Genomic DNA, 18,485 nt, shown 5'->3' with positions numbered 1-18,485 from the left:
CTTACCCTCCACAGAGTCTAAAAGTGCACCAATGTAGGACACCTTGCAGTTGGGCACCAGCTTGGATTTCTCCAAGTTCACCAGGAGCCCCAGGCGTTGGCAAGTGCTAAGTACCAAGCCAATGTCCTGCACCAGCCTAGACTCCGATTCAGCCACGATGAGCCAGTCATCGAGGTACGGAAAGATGGTACAGCCTTCTTCCCGTAGGAAGGAAACCACAGGGGCCACACATTTAGTGAACACTCGTGGGGCAGTGGACAGGCCAAAGGGGAGCACCTTATACCGGAAAACCCTTTGCCGGTAAACAAAGCTCAGGTACTTCCTGTGCTCCTTCCGTATGCCCACGTGAAAGTATGCGTCTTTTAAGTCAAGAACCGCAAACCAATCTCCCTGTTTCAGCAAGGCGATCACAGCCGCCAACGTAACCATTTTGAATTTGGTCACCTTGAGGAAGGCATTAAGGCCCCTCAGATCTAAAATGGGACGTAAGCCCCCATCCTTCTTAGGGACCAGGAAGAACCTAGAGAAGAACCCCCTTACAGAGTCCTCATAGGGCAATTCTTCCACAGCACCCTTGGCCAAGAGCGACACGATCTCCGCATCCAGCTCGGTCATAGTGTTATTGACAGCTGTCAGGGGTGAACTGCACCTAGGCAGCTCAACAAACTCCAGCCCGTATCCCATTTCAACAATTGTTAAGACCCATGAGTCAGATGTTATTGACTCCCACTCAGAGAGGAGTGGACTCAGTCTGTCCGAAAAGTTCGGGGATACGGCTGGCGTGACCCGTCAGTACTGCCTCCCGGCGCCCTGCTGATCTTTCTGCTGGGCCGGTTGTTGTGCCGGACGAGGCTTGAAGGGCCGACGCCTCCTCTGCTGTTGTGCGGGAGGGTAAGGCCGCTGCTGGTATGCAGGATACTGCTGGTAGCCCGGTCGCTGATGTTGGTATCTGCCCTGGTAGTGGTAAGGGCCGGACCGGGGAGCGTACCGTGGCCTGGAGGAGGGCTTGTCTGCTGGAGCCAGACCCAAAGACCGCGCCGTCTGCCTGTCCTCCTTCTTTTTCTTCAGGGTCTCGTCGGTGGACTTGGAGAACAGCGAGTCCCCTTCAAAGGGCATGCTCTCCACCCTGGAACGCACCTCTTGGGACAGGGCCGTCGACCGCAACCAAGAGTGGCGCCTGAGGACCACCGCCGACGCCATCCCCCTAGCAGCAGTGTCAGCAGCGTGGCTCCCAGCGTTCATTTGCTGTTTAGACAGCCGGACAGCCTCTGTTTGCAGCAGGGACACCACAGCCTTCTGCTCAGGAGGGAGGTCCCGGGTATAGGATGCCAACTTCTCCCAGAGGTACAGCTGGTACCCTGCCATGATGGTCTGGTAGTTGGCAATCCTCAGACCCAGCGAAGCGACGATGTACTGGCGCCTGCCCATGGCATCCAGCTTCTTGCCCTCTTTATCGGCAGGCACCGAGGAGTGACCCGATCGTCGGGGGTTGAACTCCTCTGTGACCAAGGAGGAAGGTGGAGGGTGTTTCACCAACGCCGGCCAGGTGCCCTGCTTGATCTTGTAAAGCTGCTCGATGCGCTTGGACGTTGGAGGCTGATCACAGGGCACCTGCCACACCTTCTCCACAATCTCCTCAATACCCTCGAGCATGGGGAAGCCAACGTACGCCGGATTATCCCCATAGATACGCTTGAGGAGCTTGTCCTTGGTCTGGGGTACTGCCGAAGAGATATCCATCTCGAGAGCCTTGGCCATCCTTGCCATCTGGTCGGCGTAGATGCGGAGGTCCTCGAATGGTGAGTCCGCAGATGGCACTAGCTCCTCAGCTGGCGATGGTTCGGACCAGGACTCCGACTGGTAGCCGCCAAAGCTCTCCACATCCTCCTCATCGGAACCGAGCTGGGATTCCGGAACCTGGAGTGGAGGGGGAGGCCACGCCGACCTCGATGTCGAAGGCCTCGGTTCCGACACGGAGAAGCCCGCAGGTGCCCCCTCCCATTGGCAACGGTATGGCGAGGGGAGGTAGGAAGCCTGTCGATGCCGGGACGCAGTGGACCGGACTGATCGGACACTGTCCCCGGAACCATGCCGCTCACGACCGACCGGAGGTGGAGACGGACGGACAGGCGATGGACGGCTCCGACGAGGAGACGGGCTCGGTTCCAGCCTCGGCGACCGAAGGGGAAGCGATGGTCGGCTCCGACGGCGCGGGCTCGGCTCCGGCCCCGACGAGAATTCCGCGGGCACCGTCTCGAAGGCCATCGGATCCGGCACCGGCACGGAGATGTCTTCTGGCTCCGGGGAGCCCAGGTGAGGGGAAGGCGTGTGAGGAAGCACGATGACCTCCTCCTGAGGAGCGGGACGCGGCGACCGATGATGCTTGGTCTTCTTCTTCTTCTTCGCTGGTTCCGAAGAAGACCTCGGAACCGACGCGCTCCTCGCCTTCGAAGGGGACCTCGGCTTCGACCTCTTAGGCTTCATCGGAACCGATCCGGCCGTCGGTTCCGATCGGGGACTCGGTACCAGGATCCTCGGTTCCGAAGCTGGTCTCGGATCCGACCTGGTAGATGACGCGCTACGGGGCGGCCGCACCGGTCCCTGCGCTGGAGAGGCCGCTCTCGACGCCGAGGTACTCGGGGGACGCGGTTTCGACCCCGACCTCGCGGAGGCCACTGAGCCAGCTCTGGAATGCCGTTCGGCAGAGGGGCTTGGGCCGGCCTTGGAGGAGGGCAACGGAGCGCCTCCGGACATGACCTTCTGCCACAGGGAGGAGTTCAGTCGGGCCTTGCGCTCCTGCCGGGCCTTGCTGGTGAAGCCCTGGCAAATCTTACAGGCCGTCACATTATGGGTCTCCCCCAAACAGAACAGGCACAGTTCATGGCCATTGGTCTTGGCCATTTTCGTGTGGCATTGGAGGCAATGCTTAAAGAGAGCCTTTGAGGCCATCTTCAGGGGCACGCGAAAGGAAGGTCAAAAACAGTCCGAGTCAAATTACCGAGTCCACAACAAAGTCCAAAACGAGATCCGAAGAATAGTCGAGGTCACGAAGTCCGAAGTCAAAAGTCAAGCAATCAGTCAGAATAAAGCACGAAGCACAAAAAAAGCACAGAGCAACGAAGCTCACGTTCTCTCCAAGCGGCGGCAAGAAGAGAACTGAGGGAAGGGGCCGTTGGTCGCTGGAGGATCACGTGACCGTTTGGGCGGGAAAACGGTCGCTGAGGCGCGCGACAAACGGCCCCTTCGGAGCCATGGAAGCTCTAGAAAATTCTCCGGCGGCTGGCCTGCGCCTGCGCAGTCCCCATGTGTGGAGGCACAGAAGAACGAAGATGAAAAAAGACATTAAAAACCAAAATGAGCGTGCATGCATGCACGCACGCGCGCACACACACATATGTAAAACAACAGTTTAACAAAAATACACAGGTTGGAAGGTCACTTAGGGAATGCCAAACAAAACAAAAAGGTCTTCATCTGCTGGTGGAAGATAGAGGGGAGACAGACAAATCTCCCCAGGGAGGAAATTCCACAATTTTGATACTACAACTGAGAAGGCCCTTTTGTGGATTGCCATCATACAGCCTCATGAGAGAAGAGTAACCAAAGAAGGTCACATGAAGATGATGGTAGTGGTCAGGTAGGTTCATGTGAGAGTAGCCGGTTCTTAAGGTCCACAGGCAATTTAAAAGTATTTACTTTAGCAAAAGAAATCAAACCAAGATAGAATCCTTCAGTGTTACTTTCTGTTCAAGTTTTTTAGAGTAACCTAGCTTGAGATAGAATATATATCCTTTATAATAGTTTCAGATTGTGTTTTTTAATATTTTTGCACAGCTTTAGTTGAAACAAATTGTTTTAAAAAAAATCTTCATATGTATCTGAACAAACAAATTATAATGACTGTTGTAAAATTTTCATGTATATTGTTGTTCAAACCTTGGGTGGTTTTGCACCTGGACATTTATACTGATAAATCCTTGGGAATATTACAATGAATGCATCGTAGTCTTGCTTTCTCTGGAGAAAAAACAGTATAAAAATGCTAAATGAAGGATCAGCTGAAGTGGAAACTGAACATACGCAGACTGAAAATACCAGACCTTCTGAATATGAATCCATTGACTGAAGTATCCCTTCTGGTAAATCCTGGTGGTCCTTCAGAGCTGGAAGAAATATTGTCAAAAGAAATTAAGGGAGTTCTACAGTGGCATTTGTTGCAGATATCAGTAATACCATCATGAAGATATAAAAGAAAGATGGATAGTGCAAGCAAATTTTGCAATAAAGGTTGCCTTGAGTAAAAATAATTGTGACAATAAAATACACCATTAAGGATTGTTTCTGTTGTTCAGGTTTACACTTGGCCAAGTCTTTTGCAGTCATCTTTGAGCGTATTTACATGTGAGAAAATATAAGTTGGGAACTTAGCGATTTTCTCAACAGCAAGGTTTCTGAATTCACAGATTGGCAAAGGTGCCTCTGGTCAGAATGGCTGCAGCAGAAAATGGGTTGGATCCAAATTACTGTCCATGGAGCAACGGTAGTGGATGGAATAAGAATTTGTCCTCCTCCATGTTACCTACTGAGGGCCCCTGAAATTATACTTCTGGGTCTCAGGAGACACTTATGAATAGCATGTGGGCAAAGTGAGGTGTGTGGGAGCAGGGGGTTGTCAATGGAACATCTGTTTCATCAGTTAAGTGCAACTACACTGGTGAAACAGCACTTTTGGATCAGGAAATCTATTTTGAGTGGAAAACTAAATATCTGAATAAATCCAGAGAAGTCTAGATAGATGGAGTATGGTTGACAGTGGCAGAAAAAAATGGAACAGCCAAATATATGGAGATGCATGGTGAAGCATCAATAGGATAGGATACTGGCTGCCATTGAAATATTTCACCAAGCGTGATCCTGATATTGTTTTAAAATAATTTAGATTTTGGTTGGGACATAAAGAGAAGAGCATTGACAAGCATTGCATTGTAGATAGGTTTTGAGCAGCTTTAGGGACCAACTTCTGTACAGGTGTGTTTGAGGTTTTTATAATAGTGGGCCATAAGATTAGAAATCCATGTGTCTACTGGCCATATGAATTTTTAAAATTGGTAACAGTGTTGAAGTATAGCCTAACTATTCAAACATTCAGATTTTTATTGGTAATGCAAAAGGAGTCCAAAAACAGCTTAATAACAATTGGGGTCTTTTGTTTAAAATCTCAGGTGGGCAACGCACTAGGGTCAGGCAGGTTGCATTTGGCCTGTGCTCTAAAACAACTCTAGATGGACATAAGCTTTGATTGGACTATCTCTGGCCTTTGAGCCTATATCAGGCACTATATATAATAATTGCAGCTTTATGGAGGAGGGGGATATCGCCTTGCTTAAGGGTAGAAACACCTGAAACTTGCTAAAAATAGTGGTAGACAGTAACAAACTCCTCCCACTTCTCTCCCCCAAAATGATCAACCACAGTCTTCCAGGACTGCCTTGGAAATAAAGGCTAGCATACACATTAGCACAGACAATAGAGGATGAAAAGGATGGTCAGTTATATTGGGATAGGGAAATGCTTCCTCTTCTAAGAATTCTCACAAGCCCTCTTCTAGCCTCTGCTGAGAACGGAATCCACCACAACTGTTCAGACCAGAAAGTCCTGGGCTGATTAGCAGCAATAGCAACAGTAATGAGGGCTGCTGGATCACTCTGCATGGTGTTTTTATATACATCATGAGTGATTCCGCACATGTTGGATAATGCACTTTCAATGCACTTTATCAGTCGTTTGAGGTGGATTTTCTGTTCCGCACACGAAAAAATCCGTTCCAAATGATCTATAACGAGGACTGGAAGTGCATTATCCAACGTGTGCGGAATCACTCCTGGACAAGGGAAGGGAGGAGGAAAACGTGTGGAACAGGCTCTTCTTCCCTCCATTTCACTTACCAATTTCCCCAAGAGGTGGGGCAGAGAAAGGAAAAGAGAATCTCCTTTCCTCTTCCAGTAATATTTCAGTTCATAAAAAGCAGAAGTAGGCACCACATAGAAATTCTTGGATTTTAAAAATCTGTAGAGACTTAGTTACATTCATGACTCCTACTCATGTTCCATCTGATTACATTAAGGGTGTTTTAATATGTGACACACAGAACAGCAACTGATTATCTCTGGATTTCTTATGTATGAACGCTGTTCATGAACACCGGTGGTAATTTGAAAGAGTTTTTGAAAATATATCCCTAAGAGTATAGTCTGGATGTTTAGTCTTGCTGCCAGGATGGAAAAAAAGGAAACAATAATTATAAGAACACTTGGAAAGTCAGACCCATGGATCATACAACTGGAATGAGATGCTATGATTTCACAGTCGTTCAGTTTCTACATATGCCTGTTTGTTTTTTTCTTCTAAATGCCTATTATACATGAGAATAAGTCCATTCAAGTGACTTTGATTTACTGCCACAAAGCTTGGAGTGCCAACTTGCTTCAGTTGTGTTCTTTCCAACTTAAATGTGACTAATTCTAGCCATCTAACATAAAACTATAACACACTGAATTTCTGCCCAGCGTTTCTGAGGGAACGCATCATGATGCTCTTCAGTTTTCTGTTGATCTCAATGTAGTGTATAGGAAGGGGAGGGCGTTGCCAGTTCTCCTGGGTTTTCATAATTGTACATTTCATACATGACTTATTGAACTGGCAGAAGTAGTAGAAATGATTATATATGTCCTTGGCCTTAGAATAAAGTTATACATTCCCCAAGTGATAAACAGCTGAAATATTATTCCCCCCAGTGGTTTCTTGCTCAGCATGTTTTACACGTATCCCTGTGATTTTGCAGATGTTCAGACCAAATGGTCAGATGGCTTGTGTCAGGTCCCAAAATTCTATCTGTACTAAACTTAATACCTTCACAGATTCTTTTTTGGAGCTTTTTTCTTATTCCTTCCATGGCGCTAAAGTCCTCAGCATAGAAAAGATGTTTGTCTGGAGGTTCAGAAGCAATTTCTCGCAGTTCTTCTTCAATTGCTTTCCCTATTCCAACAGCATACATGGTGATTCCTAAGGAAGAAAATGATACCATGAGGACAGCATTATGATATGATAAGGTACACTTCAGTATGATTATGTGACCACTTTTATGTATGCAAGCTAATTTTGCAGGATGGAGGAGCAGAAAGCTCAGAGTGGATATTCTTTTTAGAGAGTAAGCTGCAGCTGGAGGGAATTTATGCTCCAAATAATCTTGTATATTTATTTTTTATTGCTTGTTTCCCACCTTTCATTCACCATATAACTCAGGATAGCATAGATAAGGCTCCTGTGATATCTTCTTTCTAGACACTAGCCAGAACCAGACATGGGCTGATTCTGCACACGTTGGATAATGCACTTTCAATGCACTTTATCAATCGTCTGAGGTGGATTTTTTGTTCCACACATGAAAAAATTCGTTCCAAATGATCTATAAAGAGGATTGGAAGTGCATTATCCAACGTGTGTGGAATCAGCTTTGCTTAACCTCAGTAATGTTGCTGCATCAAGTGCCTTCCAAATATGCTCTGGAACCCAACTTTAAACAGTCATGGTAGCTGACCTTGTTCCAAATAAAATTCCAACCCAACAAAATCTTTTAATAACAAAACAACATATACAAAGGCATTAATCACAAGAAAGTCAGTTGTATTCATCCAGCTGAAGGAAACACTGAAATCAATGGGAAAGATCTTTAATTTCAAGGTTGTCTATCCCTGACTGTATCTGCACATGGTTGGATATTGTGCTACTGTTGCACAATAGCAATAATTTATAATTTGTCTGCCTTGCTCAAACAGGAACATACAGTTGTGAAGGACTGCTATATATGCAGGGATAGCACAATATTCTTTAATGTGTGCATGCAACCTGTCTCTGGATTGAAGCCAAAGCATAGTACTCTTTATAGAAATGACTACAGCTGTTAGCCACAGCTGTGTCTAGTTGAACTTGCCTGACATCCCTGTTTATTCATTACCATTTCATTCAAATTAATTTTACACCCACTCTGGTCAACCTTTCCCACTCTCTTAAGTACACAATCCAAGTTCCTAAGGCATACTGACCCAGTACTCCAAGTGGGGATGCAAGGATAATGCTTGCGCAGGTAAGCAAAGGATCCTCTTCATCCCTCAAAAGAATCTCTCACAGAGGGAGCACAGGGTAAGTATACACACTGCAGAAACAACTGATCCCTTGCAGATATTCTTGCAGTATACCACCATGCTGTCAGCGCAATGCCACACTACTGTAACCCCATGTGCAAATGTGGGACACAGGGAACATGACCACAATCCAGAGTGACTGCTGGTCCCTCCAATTCTAACCTTTCCTGCTGCTCACCAAACATTCATGATGTCTGTGACCCTGCCGAATCAGAGCCCCCTAGAGCCATCCCTGCAAAGAGTGCCGACAGAGTTCCAGTGCAATTCCCTACAAGGGATGAGTATATGCTGGACCAATGGTCACATTATGATCCCTGCAAGTGATTGTGACCCGATAGTTAGACGCTTCTCCAGAGTGTGTGAGCTGTGTCGTCTAATCCTCCCTCTTTGATCAACTTTTTGCTTACTAAGAGGCAAGTTTCGCTTTTTTGTCAGCATCTTCAAATTCATGCTTCCTGTTTGCCATATGGGTGCTTTCCCCCAGCAAACTATTGGGAAGGTAACATGAGTACCTTCTATGAAAATGTGGTGGCGTGTTCTCTTTTTGCTCTCCTAGTGTCTGCATCCCCATTGCCTTGCAGAAGGCTAGTGTTCCTTTTCTCCTGCACTCCTACCCCAAGACCTGACCTCTAAGGCAGGAGAGGTCTTGGGCATTCTCTTGGGGTTGCCTCTGTCAAGTGATCTGTGGAAGAATCTGGGTGATGTAGTTGGAGTAACAACCATGGGTCCTTCCATGTGTGTCTGCCTGGTAAAAGGAAGTGTGGTTGCAGGAAGTGAGTTGCACCCACTTGTGGAGCTCCAGCACTCTTATTAGTCATGCCACACTCTTCCCTACAGCACACTGTGCTGTGTTTCCTTTGTTTCTTCAGTTGTATTTTGCATGTGAGTAACTCCAAGGAGACAGGCTGGCATCGGCATGTACTGGTTGGCAGTACCCATAAGGGGTTATCATTGGCACGCTGCTCCATGACGTGGGCATGGACACAGTTGCAAGGGATGCCAGTGCAACTGCTGTGCTTGCAGCTCCTTGGAGCCAGGTCTCTTGGGTAGCTATTTCCCCTCTGGTGGGAGAGCACAGGACATTGACTAGCTATGGCACCCCTGGCATTGGCAATGCACCGGCTTTCAGGGCTTAAGGTTGGGCACCCGTTTAAAGACTGTGTAATGCATTTTCATTTGAATATTCTATTAGTATTTATTTATTTCATCTATTCCTGCATTTATCTCATCTGTTTTATAGGGGATGTTATCACCACAGGATGTTTAAGTTATATCCAAATAAATTCATTCTGGACAGTTTGTTCTGCCACTAGAGAATTTATCTAGGGACGGGATCATAATAAGTATGTTTAAAAATGTGATTTGGGGTTGGATGTAACCAGCTTTTCCGCTGTTTAGTTTAGTTTATTTGGTGTTTAACTCGCCCTCCCCACAAGTGGGCTCAGGAAGGGGTACAACAGTCATAAAATACAATTGCACAGCAAACTCTACAATAAAATTCAGCAATTAAAATTATATATATACAAAAACCTGATATAGTTGGCTACACATTCCTGCCCCCAGCATACAAAGAGGAGGTAGACAGGCACACGAGCAGTACTCGAATACCGGAGAAAAGGGCAGGAAGGAGTTCCCCTTGACTGACAAAAAAAGCTTGAGGATCATGGGATATGCAGAGAGAAAAGCCATGTAGGATATGAACTGTAGCAAGGAGTGGAGTTAGGTAAACTGAAACGAAAAAGCTGGTTGGATCCAAACCTGTGTACCTTATATGCAATTGTATTACAAATTCCATTGTATGTTCCTGAAGATAGATAGATGCAAAATCAGCATTTCACAGCATAATTGTTACTGAAGAAGTCTTCAAATATCTGTAAAGACAGCTGCTGTTTTCAGTTTCTTCATTCCAGTGGAAACACAGGGGAAGGGTGTGTTCATTTAGCAATAACAGGCATGTCTACTGCCTTCTGCCATGTTGCTTCTGTTCCAGGAAAACGTAGCTGCTTAAGTTCTTTTCATTTTGAATCCCTTAGTTATTAGTTGTCTGAACAGCCAGGAGAAAAACCACAGCTCTCATTCCAGAGATTTGCTTTATTTTCATGAATGGACTACTCATGCTGGAGGCTAAGTAGATATTACAGAATCCCCCAAAATGAAATAGTCAGGAGCCAAATGCACACTCAGCATTGGTTGCTGTGGGGTTGAACTGACTCCAGCACTCATTCCAGCATAATCTTTGGCATGTTTATCAATGGGGAAAGTAGTAGTGCCGGCCACATTTACCTCATGACTTCACTGCACGCCTTTGAATGTAAACCTAGACCTGGCATCTTCTCAACCCGACAAGGCCTAGCTCCTACCAATGTACAAAAGAATGCCGTCAGTTTCAGGCAGCCTCGCCTGGATCGGCCATTTGACTTACAGGGAAATTTCCCGGTGGGCTGCTGCCTTAGAGAGCCACTGACGGCCAGTAGCAAGAACAGCTCTGCCAGCACCTCATGAGCCACTAGGCTCAGTGCTTCAGCAGCAACAATGATCAGAGTCAGCTTAGACACTGAGTTTTCCTACACCACTGCCAGTCGGAGGGAGGAAGCAGAAGGTGAGCCGATGTCAGGTCTGAGGAGAGAGGCCCCCATAGTACTTGCTTGTAACACTGCAAGGACCAGTCAACATGGATTACTCCCAGGGTATTTTTACTTCCTATTCTGCCCAGGTTACAGCCCTCCAGCTGTGCACAGTTCATCAGTGCTAAGGAATCCATGTGCCTCCATATTCTCAGTGCTTAAGGAGATGTGGGACCCCTACATCTACACTTACAAAAGCACAACGTGTAACACAGACAGTGTCTGCAACTTCAAACCTCCTAGGTTTCAAATATCAACAACAGCAGCCAGGGCAGCATTTTTTCCTTGAGAATTAAGTGACTCTGCTTTACTTTTTCTTTCGGCTTCCAAGAGGCAACAATCCAAAGAGCTCCATATGCCAGATCCTGTGTATGCCCAGCAGGATCTCTTAGAACAGCAACAAATACACATGCTGCCTTGAACTGATACCTCCTCCCCCAAATAGCCTTCTGTCAAGTTAGGGGATTAATGTTCAAAAAAGGGAAGTCAAGAGTCCTGTCATGCACAGAAAATTAGAAGCCTGATTCTCCAGATTTTGGCTCTGCCGTCTGTAAAAGTCTATTTTGACAGTTCCCTTCCAGCTTTTTGTTCCTGGATATATTCTTCCAGGATATTCCAACGTCTTTGAATTTTCATAGTCTGAAAAACAATACATTCACGGCAGACCTTTGAATGCAAGTGTTGCTACTTTTTAAGACAGAATGTTAAGTTTGTGGTAGGACTTTGTTGTCCCCCTCCCACATGTTCTCTTTCTCTCTCACCCTCATATACATTCTACTGGCAACATTTTCAAAACAAAACTTCTTCATGAATTTGGCGTGGGGGCAGCATAGGTGTCAGCCAATCAGCACCATTCCCAACCAGCTTCTGCTGTAAACTTTCAAAACTGCTTTTTAAAAAACTTTTCCTCTGGAGAAGGATCTGAACACAGTAAGTGTGCTTCCAAGCTCATTCCACAACTTTACAAATGTCTGATTTCAACCTTAGAAACTTGCAGTATTGCTCTTCTAATGCATCAACACAAATAACTCTGGATTGGGGTGAATGTGCTTACTGGCCATTTAAATCTGATAATTCTAAGTAAACTTCCCGTCTTACCGCTGTGCTTTGCTTTAGTAGCCCATTCAGAAACGTCATCTTGGGCCCGTCCATCTGTAAACACAATGGCCACTCTAGGCACTTGTGCAGTGAAGCGTCTGGCCCCCTCTGCTTCCGTGAAGCTCCTCTCAGTCATTTGCTTCAGGGCAAGTCCCGTCATGGAGCCTTTCCCCATATATTTCATTTGGGATACTGCTTTTATCATGTCTTTGGCAGTGCTGAATTGTTTCAGTGTAAATTCAGTGCGAACCTGAGTGGAATACTGCAGCAAACCAACACGTGCAGCTTTGGGAGATATTGTAAGAAAGTCCAAGATTCCAGTTACAAATTCCTTGACAATTTCAAAGTTATTTTCTCCCAGACTTTTTGATCCATCTATCACAAAGACTAGATCGACTGGGCCTTCGGTACATTCTGTATTTTTTTTAAAAAAATGAAAAGGAAGGAAAGAAATATATATTTATGAAAATCAGGTAAAATAACATTAAAAATACCAAGATGAAATATTCTCCTTGTGTAATTATGGTGAATAAAAACATCTTGAGACCTTAAAATGTGAATGTAGCTGTTTGTACAGATTTTACAGAGTGCAGTATACATTTTCTTAATATATAGCTGCAGTTAAGTATATTGGCTTGGATCCTAAGTTACACTTCTGTAGCAGTGATTTAATTTATTTTATTTGTGTTATTTATAGTCCGCCATTCTCAGTGAGACTCAATGCAATTTCACAGTGTGCTTCAATACAATCAATGTACTGATCTTTCCCACCTCCCCTCTGCAGCCCAGGAGCAGCACGAGAAGGGATGTGGGATAAGGGGAATCACCAAAAAATCATACCCTTTCAGCAGGCATAAGTAGACATGGGCACGAACAAAAAAAAATTTAACAAACCAGCGGTTCGTGGTTCAGTACCGACAACGAACCCGAACCAGTGAACCGCAACAAACATTTCCTGCTGACGAACCGGTTTGAGGTTCGTGGGTGTCAGAATGGCCCCCGTTGGACTTAGAGAGCCCATATACCCAGAGAGTGTTTAGCAGGCTCTCCTCCAGCAAGCACCGAAGTTTGGTCAAGATTGCAATAGGGATCTTGGAGTTATACCCTCTCCAATCCGAGGCCCCCAGGAAACTCCTATTCGATACAATTAGAACCACCAGTTGACATTGGCCCAGTGTACAAGGGGTTGGCCGTCAGAACTGCCTATCAGGGTTTGCAGGGATGAGATTGGAGTGCCCATGGCTACAGAACACCCCACTTCCCCCTCCCCCCCGGGTGTCTTCTCCCATGTAACCAATTGTAACCAATTTGCAGCTCCATGGTTGGAAGGAAGACCTGCTGATCAAGGTAAAACAGAGTTGCGCTTACCGTAACTGCTGTTCATTGACGTCTTCTGTGCAGACACACATGGGACTGCGCCTGCGCAGGCCTGCCGACCGGATTTTTCTTTCTAGCAAACGTCCACTAGGGGGCGCACGTCCGTCCCAATGCGCATGCACGGCCGTTTCCCGCCCGAGCGACATTGGGCGACGTCGCCCCCTTTCCCCTCAGTTTCTCCTTTGCCGCCGAATGCCTTCACATCATCTGGAAGAACACAGCGGGGTAGGAGGGAGGGTTGTGTGTCTGCACAGAAGACGTCAATGAACAGCAGTTACGGTAAGCGCAACTCTGTTTTCACTGTCCGTCTTCTGTGCAGCCCCACATGGGAGACTCACAAGCCACTTATCCAGGAGGCGGGCATGTGTTCTCACCGAAAAAGAGACTGAAGTACAGCATTACCAACAGCAGCCTCTTTCCTTTCCCACACATCTAGTGCGTAATGTTTAGCGAACGTGTCAGAAGACGACCACGTTGCAGCCCTGCAGATGTCTTGCAAGGGCACGCCCCTAAGGAAGGCCGCAGAGGCAGCTTGCGCTCTGGTGGAATGAGCTTTTAGTTCCAAAGGGCAAGGTAAACTAGCATGCGAGTAGCAGGCTCTAACAGTTTGAGTGACCCAACGGGAAATTGACTGGGCTGTAGCAGCCTTTCCCTTCCTGGGCCCATAATAGCACACAAACAGTTGTTCGGCACTCCTAAACTGTGATGTACGTTGGAGGTAAAATAAAATAGCCCTTCTGACATCCAAGGAATGTAAGGCCCTTTCAGAGTTATCAGAAGGGTCAGGAAAAAAGACAGGCAAGACAATGTCCTGCGAGGTGTGAAATTGAGTAGACACCTTGGGCCTAAAACGAAGGTCCGGCCTGAGAACCACCTTATTTTGATGGACCTTCAAAAAGGGAGAATCCCACCTCAGGGCAGCAAGCTCGCTAACCCTACGGGCAGATGTAATGGCAATTAGGAAGGCCACTTTACAGGACAACCATTTTAAATCACAGGTGGCCAGTGGTTCGAAGGGTGATTTCATAAGCCCTACCAGCACTACTTGCAGTGACCATTGGGGAACAATTTCCTTGACTTGTGGGTACATGTTATATAACCCCTTCAAAAAAGACTTTGACAAACTGTGGGAGAACATCGTCTTCCCATCTATTTTTGGGTGGAAGGCTGAAATGGCAGCCAAATAAACTTTAATAGAGGAATTGGAGAGTCCCCCATCCTTCAGGGACAGGAGGAACTCAAACACAGAAGACAACTGGCAATCCCAAACATTAACTTCGGTGTCAGCAGCCCAGGCCTCGAACCGCTTCCATTTAGCTGCGTATGACCTGCGGGTGGTGTCCCTACGGGCATTCAGCAAAATTTCAGCTACCCTGTCAGACATCCCGTCCGTCCCCGAATGTGCCAAGCAGTGAGGTTGAGTTTGGGTAGGTCGTGATACCAAACCCCTTTGTCGGACAGAAGGTCCGGGTTCAGAGCGAACCGATAATATGACCCCTGCGAAAGCTGCATGACATGTTGGAACCATGCTTGCCTGGGCCAGAAGGGGGCCACCAGAATTAAGTGCGGCCCATCCCTGTGGATTTTGCTGACGACCCGAGACAGCAGTGGGAACGGAGGGAAGGCATAAAACAGGTGCCCTGTCCAGCGTATCTGGAACGCGTCCCCTAGGGAATGGCGACCCAGCCCTCCCCTGGAGCAGAATTGCGGGGCCTTCCTGTTGGCCTCCACCGCAAAGAGGTCTACGTCTGGGAACCCCCAGTCCAAAAAGATGGCGTTCAGGTAACTGTCTGCTACGGTCCATTCATAGCTGTCGAATCGCATCCGACTCAGTGTGTCCGCGATGACATTGGTGGTGCCAGGAATATGGACCGCCTGAATGAACACGCCTCTGTCCACGGCCCAGTTCCAGATCCGAACGGCCTCGTCGCAGAGGGCCTTGGATGTAGTGCCCCCTTGCTTGTTCAGGTAGAACATCGTGGTACAATTGTCTGTGAGCACCTGAACTGCTTTCTGCTGCAGCGTGTCTGCGAAAGCGATAAGGGCATAACGGACCGCTCTCAATTCTAGCAGGTTAATGTGATCTTCCCGCTCCTGCTCTGACCAAACCCCATGTGCCCTAAGGGCTCCACACTGGGCTCCCCATCCTATCGTGGAGGCATCAGTCGAGATTGTGATCTCGGTCTGGATGGACCCAAAAGCAACACCCCCAAGGAGGTTAGCCTCATCCAGCCACCATCGTAAGGCCCGGATAATCCCTCTGGGGATGGAATACCGTTTATTCTGGGAATCGTGCTCAAAATCATGAACCGAACGGAACCACAGCTGGAGAGGTCGCATGTGCAACCTGGCCATAGGGGTGACAGCTGTAGAAGAGGCCATGTAGCCCAGTAGCCTCTGGATAGCTGTTACGGACTGGAACCTGCATTTAGAAAAAAGGGTCACCATCCTGCCAATCTTTAAGGCACGCTCCCTGGGCAAAAAACCTCTGTTTACAGCACCAGCCAGTTCCATACCGATAAACAGTATTCTTCTGGATGGGGTAAGGTTAGACTTTTGCAAATTGACCAAAAGTCCCAACCGGGAGCAGGTGAGCATCACCGTACTAATCTGGGCCATGAGTGCATCAGCAGAGAGAGCTGCTAGAAGCCAATCGTCAAGGTAGGGATAGATGGTACAACCCCGTTCCCTCAAATAAGCCACCACCACAGCCATACACTTAGAAAAAACCCGTGGGGCTGTTGAGAGACCAAAGGGAAGCACTTGGTAATGGTAGGCCTTATTGTTACATAGAAACCTAAGGTACTTCCAATGATCAGGATGGATGGCAATATGAAAATATGCATCCTTGAGGTCCAGGACAGCGAACCACATGTCCTCGGGCATTAACTGGAGGACCGTGTTCAAGGTAAGCATCCTGAACCTCTTGACGAGAACGAATTTATTCAGTTCCCGTAGGTCTAAGATGGGTCGTACCCCTCCATCTTTCTTGTCTACTAAGAACATCCTGGAGTAAAAGCCTAAGGGGGGGTCCTGAGGGAGCACCTCCCGCACAGCCCCTTTCTCTAGCAGTGCTACAACCTCAGCCTGTAAGTTATGAGAAGAGGATTGTATTGAGTGGTCAGGAAGAGACAACACTGGGTAAACATCAAACTGAATTTTATATCCAACTGTAACGATTTTAAGAACCCAACTATCGGACGTAATCTCCGCCCATGCAGAGGCAAACTGAGCCAATCTGTTTCCAAACACGACAGACTGTTCGAGATCTAGTCAGAACTGCTTTGGTTGCGTAGCTGACTCTTTGGTATCGGCGGCATGAGGGCCGCGACGAGGGCGGTAGGCAGGCTTCCGGCGCTGGTAAGAGCCTGGTGGTTGGAATGGCCGGTAGGAACCATAGCGTGGATACGGCTGGTACTGGTGCTGTCGTCCACGATAACCCTGGGCAGGGCGATACTGGCCACGATTCTCGGTGGGTGGCCTGGCCGGGAGAATGCCATAGGATCGGGCTGTAATACGATCCTTGCGCTTCTGCGACAGGTAGTCATCTGTTTTGGTAGAAAACAGGGATTGCCCCTCAAATGGCAGGTTCTCCACCTTATTGCGTGTCTCCACTGGCAACGCAGTTGTGCGGAGCCACGAGTGCCGGCGCAAGACGAAGGAAGAAGCCAGTGCCCTCGCAGAGGTGTCAACTGTGTCACGGCCCGCATTTATTTGTTGCCGGGAAAGCCTCAGGGCCTCATCGAGGATCACCTTCGCCAACACTCTCTGGTCTGCTGGGAGTTTCTCCAGGAAGGCCGCCATGCGGTTCCAAAGGAATATCTGATACGCCCCCATGATGGCTGAATAGTTGGAGATTTTCAGCGTGAGGGCAGCAGAAGAGTATAGCTTCTTGCCCAAAGAATCCAACTTCCTGCTCTCCTTGTCAATGGGTACCGCATAGGACCCCTGGCGTTGGCGGGTCTGCATTTCCTCCGTAATGAGGGAAGAAGGAGGCGGGTGTGCAAAGAGGTATGCACAAACATCATCCCGTGTCTTGTACAGGGCCTCCAGCTTGCGGGACGTTGCGTACACAGAGGCCGGCTTCTCACAGATGTCGTGGATGATCTCCACCAAGCCTTCAGTGAATGGGAAGGCAATAGTTGGAGGGTTCCCGGACTGGACATATTGAAGAATTTTGTCCTTTGGCTTAGGATCTACGGCCGATATCTCAATGTCGAGAGAATGGGCCATCCTGACCATCTGCTCAGAGTAGAGTCGGTAGTCCTCAGATGGCGACACACGACCGGTCCCAATGATGACGTCATCTGGAGATGGGTCAGATGGAGGACTGGGACTCGGGCCCTGGTAGGGTTCAGCAGGATAGTAAGGTGAACCGTGTCTGGGAGAACCATAGTGGGAGAACTCACTGCGAGTGTCACCCCAGCACTCCCTGCCAAATGATGGAGAGCTGGCATACAGGGAACCCTCTCTGTCAAATGCAGCCCGCGGCAGGTGGTAACGCCGGTCCACACGGTCCGCATAATCACCCGCATGCCACTGCTGGGCCGGAGGTGGCGCGTCAGGCAGATCACCATCATCATCAGACGAGTGGTGCAGCGGAGGCGACAGGTGCGGCGACGGAGTCAAAGGCCTCTCCCAGAGGACCTCATCTGTTTGGACCGAAGCCGATTGACTGTGCTTCGACTTCTTCTTGGACTTTTTGCCGCCCTTGTCAGCCGAAGCCGGATCCGAGCTTCGGTCCCTGCCAATCGAATCCGATGTCTTCGGATCCGACCGAGCGCCTGTCTTCGGAGCGAGGTCGGTGCGCGCCGACTCAGCAGGCTTCGGAACCGATGGAGTCGGAGCCGATGGCGGATCCGATGGTTTGGGAACCGACCCAGCCGGGATGTTCGGTTCCAATGACGCTCTCGGCACCTTCGGAGCCGGCGTGAAGGTCGGTTCCGACCTCGACGGGGACCTGGAGTGGTGACGTTTCCAAGTCGGATCCGACGTTGGTGCCAAGGGCTTGCGACCCGACGCGGAACTCGCAGTCCCCTTCGGATCCGGGGTTAACTGCCGGGCATGGCGACGATCCGGGGAGCGGGAACGCGAAGCGGACGCGGCCCTCTGGGACCCTTTCTCAGGGGGGGTGTCACCCGTCCCACCAGCCGGTGGCGGTCCCTCCGGGGTAACGGGAGCCCCC

At 48.4% G+C, this 18,485-nt stretch overlaps 1 protein-coding gene across 2 annotated transcripts in view; it reads right to left on the bottom strand.

The window, feature by feature from the left end:
* Nucleotides 1-18,485, bottom strand: part of MATN2 (matrilin 2) — a 79,912-nt gene that overhangs the window by 7,568 nt on the left and 53,859 nt on the right. For both annotated transcript variants that reach the window (XM_054985402.1, XM_054985403.1), the window contains 3 exons: nucleotides 11,924-12,337; nucleotides 6,910-7,062; nucleotides 4,101-4,163 (listed from right to left, as the gene is read on the bottom strand). In XM_054985402.1, the coding sequence (XP_054841377.1) occupies nucleotides 4,101-4,163; nucleotides 6,910-7,062; nucleotides 11,924-12,337 (630 nt within the window). The remainder of the gene's footprint in view (nucleotides 1-4,100; nucleotides 4,164-6,909; nucleotides 7,063-11,923; nucleotides 12,338-18,485) is intronic.

Source organism: Eublepharis macularius, chromosome 7 (assembly GCF_028583425.1).
Source record: "Eublepharis macularius isolate TG4126 chromosome 7, MPM_Emac_v1.0, whole genome shotgun sequence".
NCBI classification, from domain to species: domain Eukaryota; kingdom Metazoa; phylum Chordata; class Lepidosauria; order Squamata; family Eublepharidae; genus Eublepharis; species Eublepharis macularius.
The sequence above is the reverse complement of the archived record's forward strand: the minus strand, read 5'-3'. Positions and strand labels throughout refer to the sequence as shown.